The sequence below is a fragment of the Lupinus angustifolius genome, unplaced genomic scaffold (genome assembly GCF_001865875.1).
Source record: "Lupinus angustifolius cultivar Tanjil unplaced genomic scaffold, LupAngTanjil_v1.0 Scaffold_238_7, whole genome shotgun sequence".
Classification (NCBI taxonomy): Eukaryota; Viridiplantae; Streptophyta; class Magnoliopsida; order Fabales; family Fabaceae; genus Lupinus; species Lupinus angustifolius.
Window position 1 is genome coordinate 33,343 of NW_017727190.1, and position 17,275 is coordinate 50,617.

At 34.7% G+C, this 17,275-nt stretch overlaps 1 protein-coding gene across 1 annotated transcript; it reads right to left on the reverse strand.

The window, feature by feature from the left end:
* Positions 1-2,380: 2,380 nt before the first annotated feature.
* Positions 2,381-5,940, reverse strand: LOC109340736 (60S ribosomal protein L3). The gene is made up of 5 exons (XM_019578463.1): positions 5,922-5,940; positions 5,706-5,807; positions 3,890-4,000; positions 3,289-3,593; positions 2,381-3,120 (listed from the first exon to the last, which is right to left on the reverse strand). The coding sequence occupies exons 2-5, from the start codon at positions 5,788-5,790 to the stop codon at positions 2,452-2,454; spliced, it is 1,170 nt and encodes a 389-aa protein (XP_019434008.1). The 5' UTR covers positions 5,791-5,807; positions 5,922-5,940; the 3' UTR covers positions 2,381-2,451.
* Positions 5,941-17,275: the final 11,335 nt, after the last annotated feature.

Genomic DNA, 17,275 nt, shown 5'->3' on the forward strand with positions numbered 1-17,275 from the left:
GAAGCTCACATATTCCTTTAATTTCTACCTTGATAAATAAATGTAGTCTAACTTGTTTGTCATTCTAAAAATTATACATAAATGGATCTAATTCTTTTACATGTGTAGATGATGATGTTGCTTATAATATATGACTTCATTTGAGTTCGAAAATACTTTACACATAATGAAAGAGATTATGTATGTATTGATAATATATCATAAAAATTCATTTAATATTAATAATATATGTATTTTTGTCCAACAATTATATGCTATGAATTTTAATGAGCAAGAGAGAAGATTATTTTGAGATGTCAATTTCAACATTTTATTCTTGGTGTTATTAAGTCATTCAAGTCTCAACATATGTTGTTAGTCATGTCTTGTTTTATCAAATTGTTCGTCTTATCTTAACTATTGTGGTTCGATAAACATAAATATCATTTTCAACAATGAAAACAACCAAACAAAATTAGGTAGGAAAATAGAAGATGAATTTATTGCATACAACATAGTGATTAATATTGAAAAGGAAATAAATAATCTTTTTACCACATGTGCAGTTAATTAACGTGAAATTAAATATTATTGCCCATCCTAAAATTTAAGTTAAGATCCGCCACTGTTTACCAGGATGCAGACGCAGCACGGCTTTATAGAGTGTAGTGAATAGGTTTGATATTAGTGGCACGGGTTGCCAAAATAACATGTTCTAAACTTCTAATAAAATCAACTCTTTAAATTGCTTGTATAAATCCAATAGAATCTACTTATATATATATATTACAGAGTTTTATACATTATAATTATATTATTTAATATTTTTATTTAATTATTATTAACTTTTTAAAGAAAATTATTCAAATGAAGTGTGTAATGATTTTCTATATATTTTTACATGGTATATAAATATTACATTTTTGTAAAGTGAAAGTGAAATAATTATTTCGAACAACAGCTCCATAAAAACTAGGCTCGCCCCAACTCATAGTTACAAACCAATCAAACCGATAAGACACCATAACATAAAAATCCGGTATATATTTGTTTTTCACTCATTTGTGTCAGGAGATATGATAGATTAAAAAATATCTAAATTTAATTTAAATATTTTTTCAATTAATCAAAAGTGATGATACATAGTATAAAAAATGAGACAATAAATATGATCCCATAAAAACTCCCCTTTAGTGATAGATGGATGAAACTATAAAAGTAAAGGCAACACAATAGGAAAGGATATTATAACTGGTTTTTGTTCTATCTGCTTATTTCATTTTCTTTGTTGTGTTTTATCTTATTAGTATATGCATTCTTATCTTCTTTTTAACAAAACTTGTTTTGCATTTTCAACTATAAACAAAACAAAATGTAATGTAAATTATACTGACATCACTTGAGTTTTAGTGAAATTACACAAATTATCTTTCACTTTTTTACACCTACACATATCTCCTAATTTTTAAATAAGTGTAAGAAATAAGTATAATATTTTAAATAAAAAATATGATAAATGCAATTAAGTTAAACAAAACATGATATATTATGAAGATATGTCCAAATAATGAATCAATATTTCTTTATTATTTTTTGTAGCAGTTTAAACAATGTTTCTTTAAAATTGTTGAAACAAAAAATAATAAAGATACATAACTTAATTGCATTTATTGATTGCACTTATTTCTTATAAGTGTAATGAAAATATAAAAACTATAGGAGAGTTGTGTATGTGTAAAAAAGTGGGTGGTTTATTCACCGGTTCTGCATGGACAATCTAATAGTTGTCATTGCTGCTTTGCTCCAGGTTTTAAAAAATGTTGTTGAGACCAAAAATATTAACAGCATGGTCAATTTCAATCAATTTGACCATAATTGCAATGTGGTGTGTTTTAGAGAATTACAAAACCTTACCATGTTAAGATCCGCGGTTGTGTATCTAGATTTAAAATTGTCTATTTATTTATATTTAAAACTGATCGATTCACTAATTTTTCGATTCAACTAATTGTTCCAGTATAATTTCAATAACAGTGGCATATACAGATTAGAAAATAAATATAGTATCCAAAAACATCTTATTGACCAAATACTTCCAACTTTGCACATTACTAGTGTCTTGGAGAAGCAACATCTTTTGTCAATAGCAATTGGAGAGTATTTTTTATTGGATTTTTTCGGAACCTCGTAGAAACTTTAGAGGGATATAATGGAAATGTTTCTTATTTTATTCCACTGGCTCCATCCTACGGAGTTTTGATGTGAAGTCAAATCATTCAGTAAATGGAAGGACTACATGCGACAAAAATGAAAGGAAAATATGCCAAAATATCGAAAACACAGGACAGGTATTCCAAAACACAGCAAAAAGAAAAATAACTCAACTCAATAAGGATACTGCATAAAGTCTCCTTGCAAAAGCAAATGTTCTCAATGAACTAAAAGCAAAATCAATGTAGCAAATTTCATAAATTAAGCTTTCACACGACCATAAAACTTATGTTTCTCCTCAGTAGTTTGGAACCGGCCATGTCCAAACTTGGATGAGGTGTCTACAAACTTGAGTTTGATGTCTTCAAGAGCCAAACGAGACGTTTGCTTCAATAATGACTGACGAAGAGTTACAACTCTCTTTTTGGGTCCAACACAGCCTCCCTTGATCATAAGATAATCATGACTTACCACACCGTAATGAGGAAATCCACCCATAGGAGTAATATCCTTCTCAGTCCTGTCAAATTCAGTGATGGCTGTATGTGATTCTTCTCCGGATTTGCCAACTTTGTAAACCTTTTTATTCAGCTCAGTTCGGTGATGATATCCATTCTGTCCAGCCCTTGCAACTGTGAAAGAAACACGAGCAGGGTGCCAAGCACCAATGCAAGCAACCTTCCTCAGACCGCGATGTGTTTTGCGAGGTAGGCGAGTGACACCCCAACGTGTCACAACACCTTCGTAACCTTTACCCTTGGTCACACCAATGATGTCAATCATCTCGTCTTTTTGGAAAACTGCATTCACTGGGATTTGCTTCTCAAAGAAGTTGTATGCATAATCAACCTTCTGAGCTATTGTACCACCGTTAACTTGGATCTCCATCAGATGCGCCTTCTTCTGTTTTAGACCCTTCAACTTCCTTATCTACAGTAAACAAAGTCCGGCTATTAACTATGAGAATCATGATAGATTCACTGGATACTAAAAGCTAGCATTATTAATATGAGAATCATTCCCAAACCAATTGATGAGATTGTATAAGATACGAGTGTGACTAACTTGGACACAATCCAATGAGAAACACATCATTACCTGAGTATGAGCAAGAACACGAATGACAGTTGCATATTTCTTCAATTTCTCAAGTTGAGATTCAATGCCTTTCTTTCCTTCCTCAGTTTCATAGCTTTTTGAATACTTGGTGAAAGCCTTCTTCTTAGATTTGGACCAGTTCTTGTAGAAACGCCTCTTGACTTCTTCGCTTAGATGCTGTGCCCAAACCGTATTCAGGGTGCGAAGGCCACGAGGTGTCTTCACATATCCCACCACTCCAACCACAACCAATGGAGGAGTCTCAATGATAGTAACAGCCTCACATGTCTCTTTCTTATGAAGCTCTGTAACAGATAAAATGTTATCAGGAACATGACAAAACAACTCTAAAGCACAGACACTGACATAACATAGCGACATTAAATTAAAAAAGTTGAAGGACCATTAACACACCAAAAATAACATCAAAATCAAAAGTACAGGAACATCATTCAGCATTCTAAATCGTGCCAGTTAAATAAAAGTCTAGCACATGTTTGATACAAATGGGGTGACAATATATTGGCTACTCAACATTAACAAAATACTACTACGTTTCAACTTTTACAGCCTTGAGGAGATCAACAAGGGCAACACTTACTTGATCCAGGCTTCTCAACTTCTCTAACAATGTGGGTCATCCCAGCCTTGTAGCCCAAAAAGGCAGTCAATCTGCAAGGTTTACTTTGGTCATCTTTTGGGAAAGCCTTCACTGTAACAGCAAATTTGAAAAGATGATAAGGTTATAAAGAGCAGCACATCAATATCAACAAACAAGACTTAATTAAGCTACAAGACCAACATGGAGATTACAAGGAACTGGGATTAGAAACAGAAAAGATGCAGAACATTTCACTGACACCATACATTCAAACACACAGACAAACATAAAACAGATGTTAAGGCCAAAAAAGATGACAGTCATTTCAAATTGCAAATATATCAGCTTGTAAATGAATTAATTTCTAAATTAGTCAACAAAAAATCGAGGGAATAGATTAATAAAGGAAAAGGCTTATTTTAGCCCTTTTGCAAAAGAAAATATAGCCAACAAAACCTTAAAATTTAAAACAGATGTGTTTGTAAACTTACCTTTGGTTGCAATTGTAAATGAAATAACTTACCTTTGGACAAGATAGCAAACAAAGAATAACAAGCTTTATATCATTAATAAAACAATTCAACGTAACATAATATCGATAGTCTTCACCAAATTTCATCAATTTCATAAAAACTAGGACAATCAGCAACAGAAATGAAAATACTGCACAAAAGTTCAACAACCAACAACATAATAACAAAATTAAATATAAAATACATTAAACAAATGTACAAGACTTAACAATCATGGCATACATACAGGAAGTATAAAGGAATAATCTCCAATAAAAGAATTATGAAATTACAAACAGAAAAATTAAGATCACATAATCATACATGAATTGCCAAAAATATTAACAGGCCACAAATACTTCTCAACAACATACATGCAAGTTGATCATGCAAAATCCAATCACACAACATAATGATTGAATTCAAAAATTCTTCATGAGTTATGATGACTTCAAAACAACAAAATTAAACTTTGGCTGTCTTCAGAAACAGCACTGAATATAAGATGAATCTAATAAGGTTTCCCATCAAAATACAAATTGATGTTCCAGATGATGCATATTTACGGAAACAATACATCAAAAATAAAATGCAGAGCAAACATGGCTGCAATATAATGCAGCATACTCCATAATATATTGAACCATATATTAGTAAATCAACTATACTTTTTAAAAAAGAGGTACTTCAAAGAATGTCACATCTTATAAGAGAAAAACTGATAACTACACATCTGCAGTACAATAATCATTGACACCAATTCCAGGCAGCGATAAAGAAATGCTTCAAAACCAAAGGCCTATGGCAAACCAATGCCAATTCTCTAACTCTTTTTGTGTTCATTCCTAAAATCCCATTGAAAGGATTTTAGATAGAAGAGTCATTTTTGAGATTCCAGCCTTGATTAATATCACTTATTTTCAGAAGCAATTTCAGTCACCAAGAGGAACTGGCAATCCCATGATTGTATAACCACAAGTGCAAAGGATCTTTTATTAATCACAGTGTTTTTTGATTTAAACCATATACCGAGGCTAATTGTTTTTTTTTGCAATTCAAGTATATGAATATAAGAATGGAAAACTTCAGATTTATTAGTTTGTGACTTCAATTAAAATTAAAATCTAAATAAGCAAACTGAAATTCAAATTAAGATTAAACATATTTATTCAGATTCAGAAACGGTTTCTTCAGTATATATAAACAATAACCATTTTTATATTTATAGCCAAATGAAAAATAGCTTATAGCTTATAATTTAAATATTAAAAAATAAAAAATGGATTTAGAAGGGATCAGAAAACCTTTTCCACGCTGGCGAGAAGCTCGCTTCCTTGGAAGAAATCCAAGTGATCCATGCCTTGGGTGCTCAAATTTTCTGTGAGACATCGTTTTCCTTCAACTATAACCAACCATCAAATCCATTAACACTATTCACAACAATAATAAGAAGAAACAAAAACGGCAATGCAGAATCGTCGCTTAATAGATCTAAAGAGAGATTATGAAACATACCTAATTGTCGAGAAAGAGAGAATGGGAGATTGATGGGTTAAGTTTTAAAGCACAGCGTTGTTTAAATAATACTTTCGCAGCTGCGGCGCAATTCTCTTTTGAGTGTTTTGCCCTAATTGATTTGTGTTTCGGGTTTTGAATTTTGTTTGTAATGTGAGAGTCCAACTACAGGCCCAAAACTCCTACATCATATTTATATATTTTATATTGTTTAATATCATATTATTAAAAATTTAATCTTATCAAAACAAAAATGGTGGGAGTATTATTACATCTGTAATTAGGTGTAAAAAGCAATTATGAATAAAGTGTTGGTATAGTCCTATACCATTTCACTAGAGATATATAATTATATATGTTTACAAGTTAAACTAGAGAATTCTAATTAGGGGAGAACAATTGATCTAAATATTTGATTGATTGAATTTGTTTGTTAAGCTAAATAAATAAGAAAAAACTTGAAATCATATCCCCTCTTTACATTGGATGAATTAACATCTTGTAACATTAACCTATATGTATTCAAGTCATTACTCATTATTTTTTATCACCATGCCATATAATTTCTAAATTGTTTCCTAATTATGGGATCACAAAAAAAATATGTTACAAGTTTTTTTAGCGTTAAAAATCGTTTTAAATTGTTTGTTAATTGCGAAAAAAGTTATTATTTATTGGATTTTTATTTAGGAATAAAAATTGATATCTCATTCTTATGTCTCTTTCATTTTCACAGTATAAAGATTTTATTAAACGTAAAATTGATAAAGTTTAAATGGATGGAGGGGAAATTTGGTAGAAAACAAATATTTTAAATGAGTGCATGAGTAAAGTTTATGTTTTGTATATTTAAACAAGTCAAATTCAAGGTTTAAATTTGACTATGTTAACTAAATGAGTCAAGTCAACTAGTATTTTATTTCACAAGTAAAATCTAAGTGCTCAATTAACCTATTTTACAAGGCTAATGAATAAAAAGATCACGACTCGCTTTAAGGCAAAATCTCTACTATAACCTCTTATGTTGTTTTAAGGTTAGTAAATAGTCTTTTGGTTTTTCTATTTCAATAAATATTGTAAATTTTGAACATCAAACAATTAAATCATTTTTATAACTCTATTAATTTTAGGTGATGTGGTCTTCACCACAACATTGATCATCTTCTTTTGTGGTGGCCTTCACTATGGTCGATCGTCGTCCATGTTTTTGGTCTCCACCATGGTCGACATTATGGATAATGACTTCCACAGACGTTATTCTTCACACAAGAAGTGTCTCTACTTCTTCTTGTTTGCTTTTCGTTGTGTGGTGTGGGCGTAGACGATATGGAAAACATAGTTACTCGTGACAGTGTGTTTGTCTTTATGCAAATGTGGGATTTTAGGTTTTGGTTAGAAATACACCAAACAAGTAACATCTACCACTTAAATGTGCACCACCCACCGTCGTAGAACAAGAGAGAAAGGACAAATACGATGAACAATGTTTTTTGTGTGTCATGTTGTTTGACGAAAAAGATTTATTTGTTATATATTTGAAACAAAACAAAAAAACTCAAGGGACTTCAAATAGACCTTGAAATAATTTAAAGGATGGGAGTAATAATTTTGCCTAATTTTTGATAGGTCAATCTCGAGGTTTAGATTACATTTTTAAATAGATGAGTCAAAATGAAACAATATACTTTCGCGATTAATATTTATGCATTGTGATTGTCAACAATGTAATAAGCTATTAGAATGTGGGTGAATATATAAAAAAGGTTTCTCTTTTGTTTTTTAGGAATCTTTAGTGATGAGGTAGGAGAGTGTTGGTTTATTGTCAGTCTTGATAGTGTTATCCATGTCCTCAAAATTGAAAATAATGGAAATAAAGACATTATTATCATTTGATTGTTAGAAATAATTCAAAATTCAAAGTTAATCAGTACCTGTACACTACTCTCTCATACACTTTTTTATACAAAAATTGTATATACTCTTCTATCTTTCTTTTGGTCTTTACACACAAATTCAGTCTACAAGTTGTCTCTCTCTGGTCTCTTTCAATATTCCTCGTTCTTTCAACATCCTTCATTTCTTCCAACATATGGTATCAGAGCATATGTGTGATCAAAGCAATGGGTTCAAAGAGTGCAAACTTCTCAAAAACCTACCTATTCTTAATGGCAAAAACTATAACAAGTGGCACATACAAATGAAAGCAATCTTGGGTTATCAAGAAGTGAGTGAACTCATAAAAGAGGGAATCCCATATCTCCTTGCAAATTCCACCGAGACGCAAATGGTGACTTACAAAGAAAATAGGAAGAAAGATTGCAAGGTCATGTTCATACTCCATCAATGTGTTGATGAGGCTCATTTTTAGAAGATTGTAGGAGCTGCAACTTCATAAGAAGCTTTGAGACTTCTGGAAAAATGTAGTGAAGGAGCTGAACAAATCAATAAATGGGATTGCAAACAATGAGGCGTCAATATGAGTTGATGTAAATGGAGAACAATGAAAAAGTGGTTGATTTCTTCAACAAAATAGTTAATCACACCAATGCAATGAAGGCATGTGAAGAATCAATCTCAAATCAGACAATTGTTGAGAAGATACTAAGAACCCTCAACCTAAATTTGACCACATTGTGGTTGCTATTGAAGAATCCAAGAAATTGGAGGATTTGAAAGTGGAAGAGTTGCAAGGTTCCTTAGAGGCACATGAGCAAAGGATAAATGGAAGAAGCATGGAGAAGCCTCCTTAAAATCAAGCATCGTTAACTCAAGTTTCAAGGAGGAGTAACTACAATGCAAGAGGAACACATATTGGCTGGAATCGAGGAAGGGATTCCAGATCAGGTGCTTACAGAAATTCACAATTTCAAGGACAAATCAATTCTAATCAGGATGAATCAGACAACTCCAATATAAAACGTTATAACACTTGGAGGGGGTAAGAAGAGGTTTGTCAAGAAAAGAGTTAAATGCTTCCAGTGCAATAGAATTGGACACTACTCCAAGGAGTGTGTAACATTCAACCAAAGTAATCCCCACTAAACACAAGCAATTAGGCTAATATGGCTAAGGAAGACATTGGAGCATGCCTTGAGGAACAACCAATCTTACTAATGATGACTACCAACCAAGAAGTGGATAACAATGAAGTTTGGTACATAGAATCGGGTTGCTCCAATCACATGACAAGTCATAAAGAATGACTTGTTGAATTTGATGAAGAAAGGAAAAGTAATGTGAGGTTTGCAGATAACAGATTCATTATGGCTGAGGGTACAAGAAATGATGTGAACCCCAAAGAACCTAACCTTGACATTGATGGCCATGAAGGCATAAGTGGTCCTATGACTAGGATTGGGGCAAAAAGAGCTCAAAATGCCCTTGGACAACTCATAATGTTGATCCATGATGGTGAGCCAAAGATAGCCCAAGGGGGTCTAAAGATGCTCACTAGCATCTTGGTCCATGGTTCTGACCGAGCCAAGGATGGACCAGGCCATGTGCACGAGACAGGACACGGGTCTGACTCAAGCGCCAAAATTGGCCCTAGCATGGAGCCAGACGCATCGGGCATGAAACCTGACCAAGAAAACTCTGACTGAGTTGAGGTCTCTGGTGCACCTAGTGTTGCACCAGGCGCTGGGCCAAACTGGCTTGGCCAGGAAATCTGACCGAGGCGCATGAGCCTAGTATGCCGCATTAGGCACTGGGCGTAGCCTGACTGAGTTAGGCCTAGCTAATTTAATTAGCATTGAGCAATTTTAATTTTTATAATAAATGTATGGGCTAATATTTTTCCAACACTTAGTTAATGTAATTTATGTGTTTTAATCATAAATCTGCCCATAAAAAATGACCAGAATGAAAAATGGCTTGTGGATGACTAAGTCAAGCCTAAAAGTGTAACTGACACTTTAATGCTTTGACCAACTTATAATTTTCGTGAATCGAAGTCATTATAACTCAGTCTAATATTATTTGGCAGGTAAATAAAGACTATTGTAGCCGTTGGTGGAGGATTGCTCGAAGGGAATCAAAATATGACCGTGGAGGAGCTTAATGGAGCATTTATGAGGCTTAAACACCTTGTCTGGATCGTTTGAGCTAAATTCACCTGAGCACATTTCGTCCAGAGGGATCCTAAGTTAATTTCAAAGCTGTTGGAGCAAAAATGCTCGTGTGGAATTAGCATGTGGCCGTTGGAGACCTTAATGGTGCATTATGCACATGTTCTAGCTGTTGGCAGCCTACCAACTTGCACCAACAACATTATAAGCTATTTAGTGCATCTTTAATCAACACTTAGCCGAGGGAATTTAATTCCTTAGCAAAGGAATCCTATGCCAAGATCAAGTGCACCCGAGGATCATTAAGAAGGCTTAACTACCACAATTTCCATGTGCCGAATTAGAAGAATCCAATGGAGCTCATCAAAGCTTAGTCGTGGGTATTAAGGAGTCACCAAGTCTCATTGATCATATGACTTAACTGTGAGCCATGCACTTAAGGAAGAATGGAATCCCATGCTCATCACTACCCAACTGTGGCAATCAAGGCATCATATGCCTAAGTCATTAAGTTGTCTTTCAAATGTAATAAAGCACACGAAACACATGTGCTCATATATTTAACATCTGAATATAGTCTATTTTAGGAGTAGATTCATTTGGTTTATGAAATCCAATGTAAAATTACCATGCATTAGTCTTAGTAGCAAACTGTGGGAGCCTAATGACTTGCCTATAAATGTAAGTCTTTTGCAATGGAATAAACACGTTAAGTTAAGTTGAATTCTTTGTGAATCAAAAAGGATTATATCCTTGTGATAGTATTCTCCAAACCTTCTTGGATGAACCAGGATTAGAAGTTCTTATGAAGAACCAAGTTCTTGTGGCGAGCATCAGTTTGGCTTATCAACACCTCAAGTGTTGTGGGGCCTTCACCTCAAATCTATTCCATCTTCTTTTATCCAATTTCATATTTCCGCTGCTTACTCTCGAAAGCTCTACTCAACCGTGAGCTTGGGCCAAGCAGCAACCAAGATAGATCGTTCAAGCGCCTTTTAACCATGAGGTTCACATCAGGAAATGTGATGGTTAAAAGAAAGGATGAAGGCAATGCAATCATATATGATGTGTTATATGTTCCTGATATGAGGAGTAACTTAAGTAGTTTGAGGCAGCTTCTTGAAAAGGGATTCAAGATCAACATTTCTAATGGAGCTATGGACATTTATGATGTTGTTGAGAAAAGGATTGTGAAAGTTCATATAGCTTAAAATAGGGCCTTTCAGGTAAGCCTAGACACCATGGATATTGGCTATTTTTCAGCTATTGCCTTAGCTAATGACTCTTGGTTATGGAACCTAAGGCTAAGTCATTTAAATTTCAAAGACTTGGGCCTACTTAGTTCAAAGAAGATGATCCATGGACTTCCATCACTGGTGAACCAAAAGAAAATTTGTGCTAATTGCCTAATCAATAAGCAACCTAGAAAACCATTCAACACCTATACATTGTCTAAGGCTATTAATATTCTACATACTATTTACTCAGATGTATGTGGGCCACTTGATGTTTCATCACTAGGAGGAAATAGATATTTTGTCTCATTTGTGGATGACTTTAGCAGAAAGATATGGTTGTATCTGATCAAGGCCAAGTGTGATGCATTTCCAACCTTCAAAACCTTCAAGACTTTGGTGGAGAAGCAATCAGGAAAGTGCATCAGAACTCTAAGAACTGATGGTGGAGGGAAGTTTACATCTGGAGAGTTTGAAGATATTTGTAAGGAGCATGGAATAGTTCATAAAGTTACACCCCTACACTCCCCAACATAATAGGATTGTAGAAAGAAGAAATAGAACTATACTCCCCAACATAATAGGATTGTCCCTCTTTACTTGTCATTTACTTGATAGTAAGCGAACCACAGTTTGATGGATATTATGATAAGTAACTAGTAAAGAAATGAATACTAATTTTGTTAAGGCCCATGACAACTTACTTGACAACTTCTCACTACCTGAAAATGTTTATCGTCTTGTGAGCTGAGTTGTCCTCAAAATGACTCGAGAGGTATGATAAAGATGGAAGTGAACCAAAGACGTAGGTCGGTATACTAGAAGGTTGACTTCGAGATTGTCAAGCACTGGGTCCTCGAAGGTATAAGATGAGGTCGTCAAGCATAGAATCCTCAAAATTATAAGACATCAGGCAGGAGGTCTGGAAATATTGACTTCGAGGTCGTCAAGCACGGGGTCCTCGAATGTTCAATTTGAGGTCGTCAAGCATTGAGCCCTCAAATTTTAAAAACGCCAGGCACAAGGCCTAGAAAGATTGACATCGAGGTCGTCAAACACAAGGTCCTCAAATGTACAATTTGAGGTCGTCCAACACGAAGCCCTCAAATTTATAAAACATCAGGCACGGGGCCTGGAAAGATTGATTTCGATATCGTCAAGCATGGGTTCCTCGTAAGTATAATTTGAGGTCGTCAAGCATGAAGCCCTCAAATTTATAAAACTCAAGGCATGGGACTTGGAAAGATTGATTTCGAGGTCGTCAAGCATGTGGTCCTCGAAAATATAAGTTGAGGTCGTCAAGCACGGAAACATCAAAATAAAAAAAACGTTAGGCATGAAGCATGGAAAGATTACATCGCACATCAATGTATAGGACCTGGAAAGCTTAAATTTCACATCGAGGTACATGACCGGAAAAGTTTAGATCCCACATCGAGGTACATGACCCGAAAAGTTTAAGTTGCTCGTCAAGGTACAGGACCCAAAAAGCTTAAGTTTTGAATGCTCATCGAGGTACAGGACCCATAAAGCTTAGATTGCACTTCGAGGTATAGGACCCGAAAATTTTGAATTACACATCGAGGTACAGGACCCGGAAAGTTTAAATTTCACATCGAGGTACACGACCCATAAAGGTTTAAATTGCACTTCGAGGTACATGACCGAGAAAACTTTAAATTGCACTTCGAGGTACAGGATTCGGAAAGCTTGATTTTGAATGCTCATCGAGGTACATGACCCAGAAAGCATATATTTCACATCAAGGTACAGGACCTAGAAAGGTTAGATTACACGTCGAGGTACGAGACCCGGAAAGCGTAGAATACACTTCGAGGTTCATGACCCGAAAAGCTTGGTTTTGAATGCTCCTCGAGGTACAAGACCCGAAAAACATATATTTCACGTCGAGGTACAGGACCCAGAAAGCTTAGATTGTACATTGAGGTACAGGACCCGAAAAGCTTAAGTTGCTCGTCGAGGTACAAAATCTGAAAAACATATATTTCACGTCGAGGTACGCGATCCAGAAATTTTGAATTTGATGAATGTAAAGTAATAAGTGAGTGTTTGAGAGTATATTATGTGTGATGTTTGTCATAATGTCATGCATGAGTTGTGAATGTAATGAGAGGTAGAAATTATGCACTAATGTTCTAGTACGCTCATGTGTTGTCTTCGATATATAAATTTGTCTCTTTTTGTTGAGGTCGACTGAAATGTGAACCCATTTTTTAACTATTGCTGATTGGGATGATATGTTGATGGCTGGTTCTCCCAGTGTTGAGTTGAGAAGAACAATTAATCCTAATAATACTGCCCCAATATAAGTTGTTTGGAACTTCACACTCAGGAGATGGGGGTGTGGTTGCTCGTTTTCTTTCGAAGGAAATAATTTGATTGCCCTAGTTTGAAACTATAATGGACATTTTCATAAGGGTGTTCATTTAGATTTCCTTAATTTTTTCCCAGAATCCTAATGTAGGCATATTTCGGGAACTCTCTCTTTTTGTAATGACACTAAATCGCCTTTTCAAGTTTTCGACTTAGTACCACTCTCCTTTTCTTAGGTCATCCTTGCAGGTTTTCAACCTAGCACTCTTTTTATTTTTGTTTTTTATTATCCTTATGTAAAATTGTCCCAATTTTTGGATTCATGAAACTTCTTGATTCGAGAAAATGGGACCCACCCAAAATTTTGCCCTAGTATGAGATACTGTTGTTATCCTTCTATTCAAATTGTCTTGATATGATTCAATTCGAGAGAAAATCTACAAGAATCGTCCCGAATTGCACCGCAACTGACCATTATACTGATGTTTGTCCTTCTTTCTTGAAGCCCAAAATTGGTGACCATCCTGAAGCCTATGCTGCAAATATTTACAACAACAACAAAATTATGATCCTCCATCAAGCAAATATAACCCTTGTTGGAGGAATCACCCGAATCTTAGATGGTCTGATCTTTCACAGACTCTTAATTACCGCTTTTCGCAAATCAACACTTAATGCTGAATCAACCCTATTTAATCGATTAAGGAGAAAAGGATAATCGATTATAAGCACAGTCTTAATCGATTAACACAAAAAACAGTTTTAAACAGAAACTATTTTAATCGATTAATAGAAACAGTATAATCGATTAACACAGGAATATTAATCGATTAAACAGAACCAGTAAGCAATTACAGAAACGATTAAATGCGAAACAAATAACCGATAACAGAACGAATACAGAGCTTACAAATTTGTATATCAGAATAGCTTGCAATACAACAAAAGAACAGAATGTATTAGTTGAATCAAATATACAAATTAAATCGATTGAAAACAGTAAAGAGAGAGAGAGAAACAAATCCTGCAACTCGAATTTTTATCCTGGTTCGTTTGCTGTCCACTGCAAACTACATCCAGGCCTCCCGGCTGACTTGGGAGATTTCCTTCACTATAATCGAATCAATGTAATTTACAAACACATTATCCAATTACAACACTTAGCAAATGACAAGAAATCAAAGAAACTATCCAATGGTTTGACTCCCTTCCTACCGATAAAGAAAACGTTTCTTTCGGCGTAGCCCCAGCCAAAGAATCTCTCGTTCTTTCCTTTTCTTACACTCTAAGCTATGAAGAAACACACAATCTCTACTGGTGATACGACACCAAGAGATTCCCTTTCACAACAATTATACAAGAATTACAAGAGTAATATTAAGCTATACCTAAGCTCAAATACAACATGAAGGCTTTACTCTAATGCACATTTAACACAAACACATGTGAAATGACAAGTATTAGTTATGAAAACAGAAGTTACAGAATCATAAAATTCATGAAAAAACGCATCAAAATATGCATGAACATGTGAGGGAAAACGTGAGAGATTATAACATGAAATGCACTCAATCCTAAAGCAAGGAATCTCTCATTTCTAAACTCACTAATGCAATTAACAAATAGATGCAGCAATTAACACGTAGAATGCTCTAACTCTCTAATAAATGCAACATGCAACTTATGAGATTAATTCTGAAAACGCAGTTTATAAAGAATCAGTCCAGAACCCCAGATAATCGATTAAATACCTTCTTAATCGATTAACGGGACTAAAAATCATAACTGATTCTGTTTTTCAGTTTTTCAGTTTCAACAACTTAAAAATCAGTTAGGTTAATCGATTAACGTAAACCTTTAATCGATTAACTGCATTACAAAAACGTGTTCCAGTGGCAACCACTTTACACAGCAGTTGGGTTAATCGATTAAAGGTATGGTTAATCGATTAACACTAAATAAAATATGTATTTTCAAATAGAAAACATCAAATATGTTATGCACTTAGATAATACATGTTTGACACTTAGTTTTATGCCTAGAATGCATATATACATGTATTTATGTAATGCATGAACATATTATCAAATGAACATATCTCATGGATGAAATGATTTAAAGATAAATGCATATGAGACATGTTTTAGGTGCCCTAAGCCTTCGACTCAACTTAAACTAGAAACTAGTCTAAGCCTAGTACCAAATAAAAGACTTAAGCACGTTGGATTGTTGGTTATCTTCAAGCACTTTTAGGCACACGTTGTCCTCATCAAAACCATGACGTTCAAGGAGAGCTTTCCAAAGTGTTCCTCTTGACATGCACACTTTCAATCTCCCCCTTTTTGATGATGACAAACTCTACATCAAGTTCATCAATTTTAAAGTAACAATTGCTTGATGAATAAGCTTGAAGATTGTGTTGGCAAGGTTGATGGAATGCGCACATTTATCGGAAGCTGTTATAACGATCAACCTGCACAATTGAGAAGCAACAAAACAACCTTTCTCCCCCTTTTGACATTATCAAAAAGATAACCCAGGTCAAAAAAGCTAGGAAGAGATATTAGTTAATCATAAAACAATGTTAATGAATTAATTTGGGTTTTAACAAATTAACCTGTTTCATTTATGGGTAAATTGAACAAATGCGCTTTATTGGACAAAAAATAGCTAATAAGAAGTGAGAATGGCATGCAAGATTTAATCAAATATTAAGCATTGTAAGCATTATTAAATCTCAAATGATCAAGATCCATTCACTAAGGCAAATAAGCTATTTTGACATAATTATAGCAAAAACACAAACATTTGCATAGCATAAAGAGTAAAGAAAGTCATGAAATAGTACAGGCCATAAAGTCAAATAAAAGACAAATAGCAAAATACGAATCAGTTCTGAAAGCAACAACGATAACTAAATCCAGAAGGTGCCACAAGATAAAAATAAACCTAAGGATAGGATAACCTAGGTCTAAGGTCAGCTAAACTAAGGTTGAGGCGGAGGATAGACAGGCTGATCATCAGGCACAGCAGTGTTCTGATTTCCCTGGATAAGCATAGACAGCTTCTGAAATTCTGAGCAGAACATGGCATTCTGAGCCTCAGCGGTAGACTGAATCATAGTCCTCAGCTCCTGAATTTTGTTATCGGTGTAGGCATTCTGACGTTCCTCGTATTGCTCCATACCTGCAAAATAAGAGTCCTTCAGCCCTTGGAAGTGCAGATCCATGCGGTTGTTAAGTCGTTGTTCCATGGCTTCCATCTGAGCTAAACCAAACACAGAGCTCTGAGGTGCTGTTCCAGACGACTCCCCCTGATTAGTTGCATTCTGATTACCCAAATCCTCCTGATGCTCATTATCCGACAAGTCCAGATCAAAGGTGGTATAGTCCTCCTGATACTGCCATGTAGTACCATACTTGTAAATTCCCATCTTATGAATGAGACTCTCACCCACCAAGTGATCTTTATCAGTGTACTCAGTAATGATGGTATCAGAAATGTCAATGCGCAAATAATCAACAATGCGGGATATGAAAATGCTATACGGGAGCAGCTTGGACTGAGATAATGAAACACTGTTCATGATTTTCAGAATCTCCTCAGGCCAATTAATCATTACGTTATTCTTTACAGCGTACATGAAACGCAAATCATTCACAGTAGGCTGTGCATGATTAGTGTTCCGCTGCACTAATATGTAAGCAATAACATAATGCAATA

What these genes read in the sequence shown, in the direction of transcription:
- LOC109340736 (XM_019578463.1), bottom strand. Translation starts at nt 5,790, where the DNA reads ATGTCTCACAGAAAATTTGAGCACCCAAGGCATGGATCACTTGGATTT. An exon ending in TTCTCGCCAGCGTGGAAAAG is followed by an intron (nt 4,001 to 5,705) that starts GTTTTCTGATCC and finishes TTGCTGTTACAG; the next exon opens with TGAAGGCTTTCCCAAAAGAT. An exon ending in AGTTGAGAAGCCTGGATCAA is followed by an intron (nt 3,594 to 3,889) that starts GTAAGTGTTGCC and finishes TATCTGTTACAG; the next exon opens with AGCTTCATAAGAAAGAGACA.